Genomic DNA, 17,218 nt, shown 5'->3' on the forward strand with positions numbered 1-17,218 from the left:
ATATAAAAAAACAAACCTTAATCAACTTCAATAAGATGTGTGAGTGCTTTTGCATTGTAAATACTTCTTCAGACATGGCTGATTGATCCAACTAGTAGTATTTAAGTGGAATTGAGTTTTATTTCTTTAATTTGGTCTGAAGAAGTGTTTTCAACATGAAAGCACTCACCTGTCTTATTTAATTTGATTAAAGTTTATTTTTATATATTAAAGTTTGATACATTTTTTTAGCTGCTTGGCCACGCTTTGTTATATGTTTTGCCATTTTCATATCTCCTTCAATATGATGTGCTTTTTCCTTGTTCTTTGTGTGAGGGTTGTATTTAGCTTGCATTGTTTTTTGCTTGCAGGACTATAAAAGAGATGTAAAATGTAATTATGTGACTGGGCTTGCAACTGTTTTTCTTTTTCAGTAATGTAAAAGGCTGTTTAAAATGTATTTTTCTTTTTCAATGTATAACATGTAAAGTTTGCAGCTGTGCTTTTCTGTGAAATTATGTGAAATTCTATGTAGTGGCATGAGATTTTTACTAAATAATGTCAGATTTGTTTTCTGTGTGGAGTATGACAGCTTTCCACACACACACACACACACACACACACACACACACACACACACACACACACACACACGGATTACCAGGGATGTAGATAGCTCATTCCTTACTTTATACATTACATAATGGAATTTTCCAGAAAGGCCAGTAATTTAACCAAATTGTGACTAAAGAGCCAGGATACAGAAGTGTACTGTCAGCCATTTGTATTTGGTCAGCTAGTGCTTGATTTTTGTCTGTGCTAAGACTATTTCACCAAATCTGTAAGTTTGCTTTCATTTATGCAATGCATGTTATCTTTTGCATATTCAGGGAATGTGGACTGCACCCAGTAATACTTTTACCCAGAGATAAGCAGAACATATTGAATTGGGTAGACAGATTTTTCTTTTTATGTAACATGTTATTGATCATTTTATGTTTCTCTGTGCAAATAGTATCTGTCTGTAAATTTAACTCTTAAACTGTAGTGTTCTTTAAGTAAAGTATTTCAGTTTTTTTTTTAATTTTAAAAGTCTGTGGCTGGTTAATTAGTTTCTAATTATTTAGTAAGTGAAAAAGACACTATTATCTGTAATGTAGGACTGTGGCATCTACCTGTAATAGAGAGACTACTAGGCTACTTAGGCAAACTACACTGGTTCATTTTACATGTCAGTTGGCCCATATTTTAAGACTGGAGCAATAGCTTGATTTCTGAAATGGTAGTGGCTATCTTTGACCAAAAGAAAGGAGGCTGTAGTACCACACAGTACTACTAGCCCAGCCTTAAAATTATTGTGTATATGTGTGCAATGGTTTATTCAAATTACAGTCCTAGAGATAAGATAGCACTGTAAGACACTGATCTCAGAGTAAGATGGGAGGGGCTAGGAACGGAGGTCCTCCAGCTTTACTCTGTGGTTGCATAATGTGGATCCTATTTGTGTGTAGATAGTGCGAACTTACAGACCAAAACAACAGTAAATATTCTCTGCATGCTGTTAAGGCCAAAGTTCACCTACGTAGTTTTTTACAGTGAGACATATTTATAAATGTGGATTTTGTATAAGCAACTATTAATATCTTTAAATGTGAATATTTTTTAATCAAATCTAGATGGTAACCCTTAGGTAGCCATTTAATTGTTAACAGGGTCAGCTGATATCTAAACTTTGGATGTGTGAGTTTCTGATACTTTTCCTCAATGTAATGTATTGGTGCTACTATCTACCACCACAACCAGTTTCCTATGTTTTGTATTTACGTTTTTATTTAGTTGGAAACTCCTTATGATATTTTCTGGGAACAGTCTCACCTTAGAAGCACATACCCCATTTTAAATACATGGGGATATGTCCTATGATAAAGATATAACTTTGTGCTGCTTCATGTAAAGCTTAAGGTTCGTAGTTAGTGTTATTAAGACTTACAAAGGCCAGTATGTAACATCATGATCCTTTTCCTACCCCAAAAAAGACACGTTAAATGTTATTCTTTAACCAGAAACTGTCTCCAATAAAAGTATATATCGATGATCTTTCCCAAGGATAGTACTAGCCATAAGAAAAAATGGAATAGTCAACATAAGTAGCAAAAATAGCAGATCATAGGCTTAATATAGATAATATACTGTAAAAGAAACAAATGGAGTACTTTTCTTTGATCAGCCAAGAAAAGGACAGAGAAATTGCAAACACAAATAACTCTAGACTTCAATGACTAGCAGAACAGAAAATAGTAAAAATAAGGTTTTCTGTTATTATCGGATGTCATGCAGATGACTATGACGTCAATATAACCTCTTCTCAGCCCCAGGGATGCTGAAATGCATTAGTCATCTGGCTAGTAGACTGACATTCAGCTACCACATTTATAACATTAGTATACTACAGAAATGATCCTCATGACAACTATTTAAAATTCTTTTTCCCAGGTAAAATTGGGCATCAGAAAGCTAATGATGCATTAGTGACTATATACACAAACACACACACACACACACACACACACACACACACACACACACACACACACACATATATTAATATATCCCTGGGGCTGGGAGGAGGTTATATCGATATCATAGCCATCTCCATGACATCCTATATATATATATATATATATATATATATATATATATATATATATGTCTATGCCTGCTAGCCATCAAGTCTCCCCACTTGTACTTGACCCATTCATTCTACTGCACTGCTATCCCCTGTACAGTAGCAAAAGATTTCCATAGTAACTGTTATCCAGACAGCTGTAGGTGCTACTTGCACACCCATTGGTATCCCAGCAAAAAGGGCAGAGATTTCCTTTAAGAACTCAGTCCCTAACCTGGCAACTGATGTGAAGGTTTTCTATGCCTTCAATTAGGTGTGCATACTCCTGCCCTATCCCTTGAACGTTATTGCTTATACACATCTGGCAGAGCTAGTTAGATCTCTAGACCATCCGGTTGCTTGCATACACCAGTGTCTCCAGTAGATGGTAGCACTGTAACAATCCAAACTGCCTCATTCCCTTCAGGAAGGGGAAACTGGCACTGTCTGCTCACTCACATCCTTCCCTGTCCAGCTCTTCCAGTGCCTGATCCACTAATTTATATCAGTTTGTCTGTGTCATAATTAGGGCTTTATCCAATCTATGTCTTGCAGCAGGGCTATTTATTTGCACTTTAATTCTAAGACAACTTGCCTTACAAGGAATTCAAAAACTGAGAAATGAAAGTTACCAAACTCTCAGTATCGTCTTCAGTAATGAAAGAAACATTACCCAGGACTACCTTACCAGTGCATCACAGATTACTTTTACTTACTGCTGAGAAATAAGGTTATTCTGGAGTTGTTCCGCAGTGCTTTCAAATGATCTTTTCTCAATGTTTAATATATTTCCATTCTAGCATTTTTAAACCAGCTGCTGTGAGAAATAGATTTGGAGCAAACATATTACTAGTCTCATTACATATTCAATGGTTAAATGTATGTAATCAAACTGTCAAGCAAGCAGCAAATGAGAAACAAAACAATCTACAATCCATACTGTATCTGAGAGTGATAACCTTTCATCTTTACAAGGAAAATAACTGACAGGCAGCAACTAAGACCAGTTTTGCTACAAGAACTTCTTTGATAGTAAAAACCATATATAGTCTTCTACTGATTTTATGCAAAGATGCACAAAGGCAGCTATTCAATTACATTACGTTAAAAGTATTACACATAATACATTTTTAAAGAATATGGCCATCATTTAAAAATACAGCACTGTTCTCTTTGTGTTTTCACTGGCTGTTTTATAGGTTCATAAATAACCTCAGATCAACAGACCTTTAGATTCTTGAGAAATAGTACCAAAAAAGCCATACTTTCTGACAAAAAAAAACTACTATAGTAATCTTCAGCAAGTAAATCATAATAACCCCTGTAAATTCTGGAAAAACTTAAATAGACTTATTCGCCCTGGTCAAACCACAACTCCCTCCCCCTCTAACTCAGACAATATCTCAGCCTATGAAATTGCCAATACCTTTAATTCCTTTTTTATTAACACTATTAACTCTTTGGCCTCGCACCTTTCCTTTGATAATTCTAGCATCCCTGATCTCTCATCTTCTAACCTACCAACCTTCTTATTACAACCCATCTCTACCACCTTTATCCAAAAATGTATCCAAAAACTTAAACCTGGTACCCCCTCTGCTGACCAGCTTCCATCTGAATTCCTTCAAAAAGAAGCGAAAGAAATAGCCTATCCTATATCCATTCTTATAAACAGAACTATTAATGAAGAAACTATCCCTGATATTTGGAAAGTTTCTTATATCATCCCCTTACATAAAGGAGGAAACTCAAATGAATACTCCAACTACAGGCCCATAGCAATCCTGTCACCACTAGCAAAAATCATGGAAAAATGCGTTCACTATCAATTAATGGATCACTTAACTAAACACAACATTCTAACTAACTGCCAACATGGCTTTAGACCGTTTCATAGTACTACCACTGCACTCCTATCCTTTACTGATTTCATCAACAAAAACTGTAATAACAACATTCTATCATCAGCTCTCTTCATTGACCTGTCCAAAGCCTTTGATATGGTTAACCATCCCCTTCTCATAAAAATTCTGGAATCTATTTCTTTAGAACCCAAGGTTATCCATTGGTTTGCTTCCTACCTCAATAACAGGAGACAGGCAGTCCTCTGGGACAACAAACTCTCCTCTCTCCTGCCTATCTCTCTTGGTGTCCCCCAAGGCTCTATTCTCAGACCACTTCTATTCTCCTTATTCATAAATGACCTACAAGTAGCTATACCCCAGTCCACATGCATACAATATGCTGACAATTCCACACTTATTTGCTCTGCTAAAACCATCTCTGAATTACAAACAATTACACAAAATGTATTTCACACAATAGAGGCATGGTTCTTAAAATGTTGTCTACTCTTGAATGCTAAAAAAAACAAACTCCTTCTCTTTAAGCCCACTACTAGGTCCCCCCCCACACACTAGAATTTTCTATCTCTTCCAGTGATGGCACCCTTATTTCACCTGACTCTACCACCAAGTTATTAGGTGTTACAATCGACAACAGCCTTACCTTTGATAGTCACATTAATAATACTATTAAAAATGTAAACAGAAAGCTGGGCTCCTTCTACAGAATCAAAATGTTCTTAACTCCTACAGCCAAAGCTTCACTTGCCCACTCTCATCTTATTTCCACTCTTCTCTATGCTTCACCTGTCTACACTAACCTAAAGAAAAACAATCTCTCTAAGCTGGCTAACACTTATCATAGTATAGCTAGATTTGTTACTGGAAATCCATATAGAACTCACCACTGCCTGAACCTACAGCAACTTCACTGGCTTGAACTAAGAAATACGTTGTTTCTTTCTCAACTTACTTTTGTACATAGGATTTTCTATAATCCTAACAAAACACCTATACTTTCTAACCTGCTTACCCCTTACACTAACCTTACTTCTCTTCGCTCCTCAAACAAACTTCTAGTAACCTTAACTAAAACTAATAACTCTGCTGGTGACTCCCTTTTCTCCAATACAATTGGTAAATATTGGAATCATCTTCCTACCGAACTAACTTCCATTCCATCCTCGGTTCTCTTTAAACAAAAACTCAAAACACACCTTAAAAAACACTGGTTATGCTCTTGCTTTAACCCAGATTAAAACTATGGTTACCATAACTTCTTTTCTCTCTCACTTCTCCTCTCCTCATTTTCCTTCTTACTATTTTAATGGGACACTACCTATGCCTAAATAGGTTTTCTTTCTATTCCTCTTTTTTTTTTCCCCTATTAGTCTCTCTTAAATCTATTAATAATGCTGTATGCATATTAAATTATCAAGACTTTATTTTTTCTACTGCTCTTACTTTTACATTTACTATGAATGTCTTTCTCTTTTCCTTTCGTCTTTCATCTTCTAAATGTTTCTATTAACCTTTGTTTCTCTATAGGTTATGAATTTAGAATACTTCAATGTAGAATTTTATTTTGAGCCAGGCACCTTATTCTATTCTTGACTTGTTTTGTATTATGTAATTGCTTTTTCTTCATGTGGAGCTTTTCTCCCCGGGCCTCTACTGAAAATGGAAATATATCCAGTTAGACTAGCCCGGTTAACAAATGTAAAATAAAATAAATAAAAATACTAAGTTAGCTGCCATTGTAGGCCTTTTTAAGTCTAGCCAATTGCTCTTGGTGAGAAGTAAACCCTGTACCTTTGTTTGGAAAGTAAATAATTTAACTATTATGACAGCTACCAAACCCAGCAACACTAAGTCAATAAAAGGCAGTTCAGAGACTAGCCAAAGAAAAGTTGAAATATTAATTAGGAGAGCTGTATGCTCATAAGCACTTCTGTTAGGTATGATTTCAAATTTAGGTATTTTTATGAATTTGAATATTTGTACTATAAGATATAAAATTACATCTATGCTGCTCATCTTAATATGAAACTACTTATCTTTCTACTATTCCTTTGCTTAATTATAATTGAAACAGTACAAAAAGAGCATATAAAAAATCAGAACAGCTTAAAAATACATATACATATATATCTAAGACACCTTCCACACACATCCCACTACATACCAAGACAACGCAAGACATATAAAAAAATGGTTTCACTATGTACACAGGTTAAATAAAGACTTTTATACTTAAGAAGAAGACATCTTCATGGATTCTTCATATAGATGACGTATCTTTCAGGAAATATCTGGTGGGCATGATTCTCTTCTGCTTCTAAGAATTAACCTCTTAGATACTATTGGAGTTAATCATTTTATTTATTTCATTATTTTGACATTTGTTAACCGGGTTTGTACGACTGAGATAGACCCCATTTCAGTGGATGCCCAAGAAGAAAAGCTCCAGAAAATGAACAATATTAATAAAAATGGGTCTATATTAGAACATCGAAGTTTCAAAACTTCGAATGTTCTAATATCGAACCCTATTCAGAGAAAGCTGAAAACATCAAACATACAGAGCTTACACACAACACAAGCACACCAAACAAACAGCAATCCACACATATACACCTAAATTCTTTCACCTAACCCTACACTAAACTATACACACACCACTAACTATCCACTTACCTTAACCCAAACCCTAACCCTAAGGTCTGTCACTATCGCACACTCACCTGACCTGCACCCTAACCCTGAATCACCAAACCTGCCCTAACCCTCACATCCACACAATCGCACACTTACCCAACCCGTGCCCTAACCCTAACCCACCTAACCTGCCCTAACCTTCATGTCCACACAATCGCACACATACCGGGTCAGGTAAGTGTGCGATTGTGTGGATGTGAGGCTTAGGGCAGGTTTGGTGATTCAGGGTTAGGGTGCAGGTCAGGTGAGTGTGCGATAGTGACAGACCTTAGGGTTAGGGTTTGGGTTAAGGTAAGTGGATAGTTAGTGGTGTGTGTATAGTTTAGTGTAGGGTTAGGTGAAAGAATTTAGGTGTATGTGTGTGGATTGCTGTTTGTTTGGTGTGCTTGTGTTGTGTGTACGCTCTGTATGTTCGATGTTTTCAGCTTTCGCTGAATAGGGTTTGATATTATAACATTCGAAGTTTTGAAAAGTACAGTTTTGTACCTACCATAAATATAGATGTTCGAAGATCCACATTGCTGCAGTCCTTACACTTGGGTAGTCCGCTGTCCTCGGTCGGCCCGAATATCAAAGTATAAGGCTGACGTCGGTCAAGGCGCATTTGACTGACATCAGGACGTCAGGGTACAAATGAGCATGACCGACGTCATATCCTCAGTCTTTTCTTGCCCCAGATGTCAGAAGACCCTAAACATAAAGGTCAAAACCAAAAGACAGCAAACAAACAACCAACCACCCCTGCACTAGTTATATGTACAATATACACAATATTTACAACCCAACCCACACAACCACCTCTAACTACAGAGGGGAAGGAGGGAGGGTAAATTGGACTGCAGCAATGTGGATCTTCGAACATCTACATTTATGGTAGGTACAAAACTGTACTATGTTCTTCATCTCACATTGCTGCAGTCCTTACACTTGGGTAGAATCCCAAAGCAGAGGTAAGGGAGGATGGCCAAACTACAAGGAAGCAGGAGCTGCCAAAATGCCCTGCAAAACAGCAGTGGCAAAACCAGCCCTGGATTTAGAGTAAAGTGGTAGGTGATAATGCCTAGAGAAAGTATGCACTGAACTCCAAGTAGCTGCCTCCAAAATATCCTTGGTTGCCACTCCCTCAAAAGGCTGTCAAGTGGCAGTAGCCCTAGTGGAATGAGGCCTAATCCCAGCTGGAATCTCCTTGCCATGATGGGAATAACAGAAAGCAATGCAAAACCCAATCCACTTAGAAATAGTTTGTTTTGACACAGGCTTGCCCTGAGAACCCAAAGCAAAAGAAACAAACAACTGCTGAGACTGCCTGAACCCTTTAGTTCTGTCCAAATAATATCGCAACTGCCTGTGTACGTCTAAAGTGTGCAAAATCTTTTCCCCCTTATTTTGTGGATTTGCATATATAGTAGGCAAATGAATAGTTTGGTTTAAAGCCACACTAGAAACCACTTTAGGCATAAAGGAAGGATTAGTACGTAAAGATACCCTATCCTTATGGAAAATCAAGAAAGGCTCAACCGCCATAAGGGCCTGCAATTCAGAAACCCTTCTTGCAGAGGTAATGGCCAACAAAAAAGCAGTCTTCCATGATAAATATTTCAACTCAGAAGTAGCTGCAGGCTCAAAAGGTTGTAGAGTGAGTTTCTCCAACACAAAATTGAGATCCCAAGCAGGAGCAGGAGCTTTTCGTGGGAGTCTTATATTCTTTGCCCTCTAAGAAATTGCTTGAACAAAGGATGAGAAAACAATGGTGGGTCACAATCATAGTGAGCCGAAATTGCTGCAGCATGAACCTTAATAGAAGAGAAAGACAAACCTTTGTCCAGTAACTCAGTAAGATATTGAAGAGCCACACTCAAATTAGGCCCAGAAACATCAAAATCTTTTGCTGCACTCCAAAATAAAAATCTCTTCCATTTATCTGCGTACACTTTCCTTGTACTAGGCCTTCTAGCTTCCAAAATAACATTCAAAACTTGCTGAGGAAGTGGAGGCCCACTATGGTTCAAAACAGAATATGCCAGGCTGTTAGGTGCAGAGAGTGAAGCTTGACATTGAGCAAATGGCTGTCCTCCTGTGACAACAGGTGTGGAATCAAGGCAAAGGCCATGGAGGCTTCCGTACTAGACTTCTCAGTAATGGGTACCAGTGCTGTCGAGGCCAATCTGGAGCTATTAAAATCATCCTTGGCTTGTCCTGTCTGACCTTTAGAAGTACCTTTGGGAGGAGAGGCAGAGGTGGAAAGGCATACACATGAAGATTGCTCCAATTGAAAGAAAGAGCATCCACTCTCCAAGCTGTGGGATGAAACCTTTTGTGCAAAACTTTGGCAGCTGATGGTTTAGTGGAGAAGCGAACAGATCTATGTCTGGAGTTCCCCATGACACTGTCAATTTCTGAAATACATGAGGATCCAATTTCCACTCGTGGGGATCCATAATTGCCTGCTCAACACATCTGCTAAGGAGTTCTGTGCTCCTGGCAGAAACCTTGCCTGAAGATTGAGCTGTAAACTGAGAGCAGTCTCCCACAAAATCATTGCTTGCCTGCATAGAGGATAAGAATCGTTCCCCTTGCTTGTTGATGTACCACATGACAGTAGTGTTGTCTGTTAGAATCAACACCTGCCCTGGAAGAAGTAACTCCTTGAAAGCTATTAATGCAAACTGGACTGCTAACATCTCCTTCAGGTTGATATGTAGATGTTGCAGTCTGGCAGGCCACTTGTCTTGTATCCACTTTCCATTTAGATGAGCTCCCAAGCTTTGTCTGAGGCATCTGTCGTTAAAATCTGACTCGCCTCTGGCCGGGTCACAGAGAGTCCCTTGTTTAGGTGACATTCCTGAGCCCACCACAAAAATTCCTTTTGAATGCAAGGTATTATTTGAATGACAGTGTCCAGATCCTGGCAGTGCTGTGTCCATACATTTTGAGATACCATTGCAGCTTCCTCATATGCAGTTTGGCATTGGGAAGCACCAGAATACAAGATGCCATGAACCCTAAGGCTTGAAGGACTGTCCTTGCAGTCAGCCCGGACTGATGAGATAGTTGATGGAAGTAAAGGGATAGACTCTTTTGTTTGTCCGGGGTTAAAAAGGCCATCTGAGATGCTGTATTCAGTCTCACACCCAGAAAGCACATGTCCTGAGAGGGTACTAGACTGGACTTTATTTCGTTCACAGAATACCCCAGGCATCTTAGCACTGCTATCACATATTCCAAATGATGAAGAAGCTCTTCCCTTCCTTGAGCCAGAATCAGGCAGTCGTCCAAATAAGGATAGATCTGTATTCCTTTTAGCCTGAAGAAAGCTATCACTGGAGCCAGAACTTTCGTGAACACTCTGGGCGCAGTAGATAAGCCAAAGGGCAATGCAGAGAACTGATAGTGAGAAGTCCCAGCTCGAAAACGCAGATACTTCCTGCAACTTAGTCTGATAGGTACATGAAGGTAAGCCTCCTTGAGATCCAAAGTTACCATCCAATGATCTTTGTCCAGCAGAGGTAAAATCTGCTGTAACGTCAACATTTTGAACTTGGGAATGTCCAGATAAGTGTTGAGGGTAGATAAATCCAAAATTGGTCTCCACGTGTTCCCCTTCTTTGGTACTAGGAACAGGCGAGAATAAAATCCTAGGCCCACTTCTGGCATAGGGACCGGCTGTATGGCCCCTATTTGGAGTAACAGAGAAACCTGCTTGTGAGCCTCTATTCTTTGTTGAGGAGGAACATCTGGCATGCCTCTGAAAGGAGGCAAGGTATGGAAATAAAACTTGTAACCATGGTGTATGATATCCAATACCCATCTGTCTTGGGTAATTAAACTCCAATTTTCTTTGAAAAGTGCCAACCTTCCTCCCAAAGGTGCTGCCAGACGAGAAGGCTCTGGCAGCTGAAAAGGTAGGTCATTGGGTCTGTTTACGAAAGGACTGACCCCTGCCCTCACCCGAAGACTGTGCAGGAGAACTCCCTGTTCTAGGCCTGAAAGAGCCCTGAGCTCTGCCCTTACCACGTCTAGATCTACCCCTAGACTGGGAATCATAAGAAGGATACGTCCACCCCTTAGTAGGCCAATTTCTACTAAACTTTGGAGGCTGGACCTGCAAAAATCTTTAACAGTCTGCATAGACTTAGCCTTGTCTTCCATTTTCTTTAAAACTGCCTCAACAGGAGGACCAAACAACACGTCAGATTGTAAAGGAGCATCTAAAATCCTTGTTTTAATATGTTCAGATAAATTTTGATCCCTCAGCCAGGCGTGCCTGCGAAGAACTGACCCAGTGGCAGCCACCCTAGACGAGGCCTGTACAGCATCAAAACCACATTGCAAAGAATGCTTACCCACCTGTTCAGAAACATGTACTAAATCTTGCAACTCTTTACAATCAATACCTTCTGCCAGAGCATCAACCTTAGACTTCAATTGTGAAAGGAGATAGTTTTGGTATTTCAACATGTGAAACTGGCAATTCAAAGCCCTCATAGCAAGAGTGGAAGAAGTATAAACTTTCTTTCCCCATCTATCCAAGGCCCTGGCCTCTTTGTCTGCAGGAACCGGATTCTTAACAACAGAAGCCTTAACACCTTTAGGCCCCTGGCTAACAGTTTCTGGGTCCGCCCTAGGACTCTTAAAAAGATACTTATGAGCTTCAGGCACCCTGTAATACCTATCCGGTTTAACAGGAGCAGGAGGCAAAGAATCAGGATTAAGAGAAGCCTCTGTAAAACATCTTCCACTACATCCAAAACAGGAGGTATAGCCAAAGGCCTATGCTGGGGTAAAACAAAAATTCCCTAAGCCTTTTCCTGGAATCAGAGAAGTCCTGACCTTCCCACTTAAAATGCTCCCTCATGGAATGAAGAGTTTCTGAAAAGAAAAATCCTCAGGAGGAGAAGCAGAAGGAGTAGAATCATCCACATCAGAATCAGAATAAGGAGAGTACTCCTGCAAGTCTTCAGCCGAAGACTCTGAAACATCTGAAGCCTGCTCAAAACTCCCTAGCTCAGGCTCCACCCTAGGTCTCTTATCAGGAGGGGGCATAGAACCCTAATCAAAGTAATCAAATCTTCTGCCATTTTAAGCATATGCTTCTTGGGCACAGTTCCTGAAGAGCTAGGGGTAACACCAACTGAAGCTAAACCTGGCCTGCCCCTGGGAGAAGCCTTGGAAACAGAAGGAGAGGGCCTAACCACCCTAGGCAGGGAGGGAGTATAGTAACCTGAGAAGCCCCATCAGCCTGGCCTGCCTCCTGAGAGGCCACATCCTGCAATAACAAAGTCTCTCCCTGGGATCCCAAAGAAACCTCCGGTGGAACCACCGGCTCCACCGACACCTCTAAAGAACCGCGTCCGTACTGACGGTTCCTCTAGCCTAGGTTTAACTGCTTTGTCCTTGCGCTTCTTCGAAGAAGCGGGCGTCGGAGCATCCGACGGCATTTTATAATTGCACCGCTTCCCGAAGACTAACCTGGCACAATCTAATCTCCTCTTAATAGTGCGCTTATTGAATCTAGCACAAGAGCGACACCCAACAACGTCGTGCTCAGGCCCCAAACAAGGAATACACAAAGTATGGTAGTCTCTATGCGGTATCTGTTTCCCACAAGAAATACAGGGACCTTTTTTAACTTTATAGCCTAACATTCCAAGATTATAAATACAGTTTGATTCCACCATTAAAATGTATTCACAATACCACCAACAAAGACTTTAATTTGCCAGTTCTCAATTACAACTTTAACACTGTGAAAAGAAAGAGGAGTTCATTAGATACACTTATAGGAGGTACACATTTGCCATACATAACTTTCACCAAGATGAATTTGTTATGCAGCGTAACATGATTGTCCTTATTCCTTTCAAACTTTCCTTCTACTGTTCATTTTCTAACTTCATATCTAAACTACCTCTGTCCTTTGTCCTGCTTTCTGAGGTAAATTCAGTGTCTGCCACTTAGTTGCATAAACATGCTATTTTTCTTTTTCATCCTTGAAAGAATACTTAATTTTGATATATAATATACATAATTATTTCATTTCTTTCAACACATTAAGCAGTTCTGAAGCAGAATCTCTTATATTCCATCCCCTAAAGCTGGTGTATTCTTCTATTAAAGTATCAAATAACTTCAATGATTGGACACAGTCAGATATCCAAATAAAATGCCAAGGAGTTCATAGCTTCTTTTAGGAAGGTAAAACATAAGATCACGTATCTCCAATGATAAACATATTATCTAACTTCTGTGTCATATGTGGCAACCATTTAGTTTGGATTTCACCTATCGTGAGTGTTTGTCTAGTATTACTCACTGTTTATATTACATACCACTTCATTTAAATCGTTCAACTAATCATCAGGCCAGCACATCCTAAGTGCAATTGGTACCAAATAGTAAAATAAACCTTTTACTACTAGTTCAGTTATTTCCTGAATACTACAAATTTATAAAACAGGACTATTAAATCTGCAGGACCTGTATAACATACCGGAGTATCTGTTTGTGATCTTGGGATAACCAGATAAGGAAAAATGTTTTATAAATAGCAGAAATGAGTGGCATTTCATGCAAGTGAAGATGTAATTGAAATTGCATAATGCAGGTTGTGTCTTTTCAGTGAATCAGGAGGTCAGGAACAGGTATATTAATGGAATAAAGAAAAGAGTGGGATTTAAGGAAAAATGTGACAATGAGATGCAAGAATCCAGCAATGTGTGTGCTTTGCCCTCTTACCAAAGACTAGGCATGTTTGCTCTCCATACAGTTTCGTGTGAGTTTGTTTGTGGTAGATGGGGGTGGAGGGAAATGTGGGCCTTTTTCTCTCAAATTCGGATACTAAGGCCTTTAATTTCTTATGCATTATTTATATTATCTCAGTTTACTGTATCCACGGTGGTGGTGCTGCGGTAGCTTTGTCGCCTCACAGTAAGACGCTGTCCGGTTCGATTCTCAGCTAGAGCGTCTTCTGCGTGGAGACATGCGTGAATGGGTGTACCTTTGTTGAAGGTTGTGCATCAGGGCTGGCAACTCGGCACATAAAAATCAACTACCAATCATTAGCGGACCGGAGTTCGGCTGTGGCGACCCCTAACCGGGAAAAGACACAACAACTGTAGTGAACTGGTCATCTGTATTTCTAAACCAGATGGGATCATTGGTGTATTCATATTTGGCAGTGTTTTACATGACAGCTATCCAGTAAAATAACAGTAGCTGATTCTAAATTGATTATAATGATAGAGCATGCTGTTAATAACAGAGGGTGCAAACAACAAATTTATTTTTGTTATCAGCATCAGTGATAACTAAAAAGTGGTATAGCAAGCAATTCAGCAACAATTTCTGAAAATGGATTATCATACAAAAGGAAAAAATAAAAGTAAGATAACCTAAAAAAAGTTTCCCCCTCTAACTTGTTCTACTGCAGGACAGATACTCCTACCCAGCAAGCTGTTAAGCTAATATGAAGTGTTAGTGTTTACCCAACTATCTGATGAATGACTCTGCACTAACATATATTTAAATGTATGTGTACCTACCTATGTTTAGATGATTGATTAAATGTCCTTCTTGTAAAGACAGATCTATACCCCTTCAAATACTGCCTATGCAAGGATTACTGTCCTAAATTCACTTCCACTTGAATAAGTATAACTGATTCAACAGATGTTAATGTATCCGATGCATTAATTACACTGGCATCACAACACAATCACAGTGAATTATTTCTTGTACTAACTGAAGGGGTGTTGATCTCCTACCTCTTTGCTGACCTCCATATCAGTGACGGTACTCTGCTCATCTTCTTCATGTGGTTCCCAGTCAGACTCTCCCACTGCAATGGGGACACGAACTGCTATGGCAGGGAGGTTTGCGCAAGAGTCATCCTCATTGACCACATACGTAGCTCTGTTTTTCCCAATTCCAACAGTTGTGCCATTTTCATCTTTGTAATTCATTTCCTTAATATCGATACTAGCATGGTTACCCATAAGGCTACCTTTATGGTGACCAGAAAGATCTGTCATAGTCTTTATTTCTTCAGCAGCTGCCTTCTGGTTAAGTAAGTTGCAGAAGAAGTCATGCATAGCTTTCCTCAAAAAGGCGATGCCCCGTTGAATACGAGCAAAGGCAATCTGCAGATTGTTCATCTCTTCATCTTTATCTGGTGCTGAGAGATTGTCTGCACTGAAGGAACTCAGCAGCAAGGCAAGGAAGAGATTAAGCACCTAGAAAAAGCAATAAAATAAAATACAGATGAGAAACAGAATCATGTTGTAAACATATCAGAAAAATATTTATTGTATGCAAAAATGATGCTACAAGGGCAGTAACATTTAATCTCCTCACTGAATTGTCCTCGACTTTGTTCCAGTACTTGTAGAAAAAGCATTTGAAAATACAACTATTCCTGGACTAGCTGGAAGCAATGCTGCATCCACAGCATTTAGTTTATAGCCTATAGTATTTACTTTCCATTTCTTTTCATAATTTACATTCTCAAAACTCCCACACTTCATTGTCATATACCTCTTAATACTGCACAAAACCTGATAACACATTCCCAAGGATTTGTTTTACATTACATTGTGAGTGCTGGCATAGGCTCTAGATCCCATGTAAGCTTCAAATGGGATAAGCAGGTGATGGGGGAAATGAGTGAACAAATGGCTGGCATGTTTAACTGGTAAAACCTTTTGCAGCAACCCCTTCGTTTAACATCCTTAGGACGGATCATCCCCACTGCTTGCTCTCTCTCTGTCATTCATGCGTCTTCTAAAATCATTATTAAATAAACTCTGAAGGCAGTATAACACATTCCTTAAAATTGTCAGTATAAAGCTAAGAAGAGTTTTCATGAAATTATGACTGCAAAAACCCAGGTAACTGCAAGAGTTTTTTTGTAATTAGTGAACCAGCCCATTTTACCTGCTAAAAACCAAGGCAATGTTTCCTAAAAGATATTTTCAGTTATGACTAGAAATAATGGAATATGAGTCACTTTAGCATACCTTGGCACTAGATTTGCACATTTATACTTTATTTTATCTACTTTATACTAAACAAGCATGACAGTATGAAATTCAATAAATAAATAAATTAAATTTAAAAAATTTAAATAATAATAAATAATGGTACAACAAATTAACAGCCATGTAACTATATATATTAATAAGCAACAAGTACTATGACAAAGAATAAAACCCAACAAAGTCTACAAATAAGATTTATGTACAAATCGCAGAAGATTCTGATTAGGTAATATACTTACAGCTGTCTAAAAGATAGTGCCAAGTCTGAGGTAGGGCATATACTGTGCCTGCATATTTATAGGAATATACAAAGTTACTCAAATGGTGGCATAGGAAGTCCTTAAATACATTTACAGGAGGACACACCCACCTCTTCCAATGTTTTACACAAAAGAGTTTGAGCACACTTGAAAGAACCCAATAGATTTCCAGTATTACAGAAATCAATGGGGTTCCAAAAATCCCAAATTCCCATTCAAAGTATAAGATACCCCATATAGCGCTTAATCTACCAATACCAAAACATATGCCCACATCTCCAACAGCTATCTGACTGAGACAAAACTATTTTCTTTTGTCTGTCATGGTTTATATACCATCTGTGCACAATCCTTACCTGTTGATATTACCTTGGACATTTTTTATGTTTGTCAAGATTCCTCCAAACCTGTCCCCAGCAGATTGTTGGTAAGCTAAATTTTTTCTGATTCTTCCATCTGCTAACTATGAAACATTCTAAAACTTAGGCTTTATTTGACTAAAGGTCTTTATAAATCAGGCTTGCCATATCTTGTTTAATATTCTGCCATATCCCCCAAGGAAGAACTGTTGTTTACTTTCCTCTAAGCAATACTTAACTTCTGATGAAGCTCTAACAAGTGCAAAAGTGCTGATCTTTTGTTTAAACTTAATAAACTGTGGTAAAAACAAGCAATTCCAGCTTGTATCCTTTTTTTCTTATTTTAATAAGAATGCAA

General features: G+C 38.7%; 1 protein-coding gene across 4 annotated transcripts in view; it reads right to left on the bottom strand.

The window, feature by feature from the left end:
• LOC122798203 (sodium channel protein type 4 subunit alpha-like) overlaps positions 1-17,218 on the bottom strand; it is a 2,607,519-nt gene that overhangs the window by 643,285 nt on the left and 1,947,016 nt on the right. For all 4 annotated transcript variants that reach the window (XM_044066954.1, XM_044066957.1, XM_044066953.1 and 1 more), the window contains exon 17: positions 14,970-15,437. In XM_044066954.1, coding sequence (XP_043922889.1) covers positions 14,970-15,437 — 468 coding nt within the window. The remainder of the gene's footprint in view (positions 1-14,969; positions 15,438-17,218) is intronic.

Source organism: Protopterus annectens, chromosome 3.part1 (assembly GCF_019279795.1).
Source record: "Protopterus annectens isolate FY-2018-M chromosome 3.part1, PAN1.0, whole genome shotgun sequence".
Taxonomy (NCBI): Eukaryota; Metazoa; Chordata; order Ceratodontiformes; family Protopteridae; genus Protopterus; species Protopterus annectens.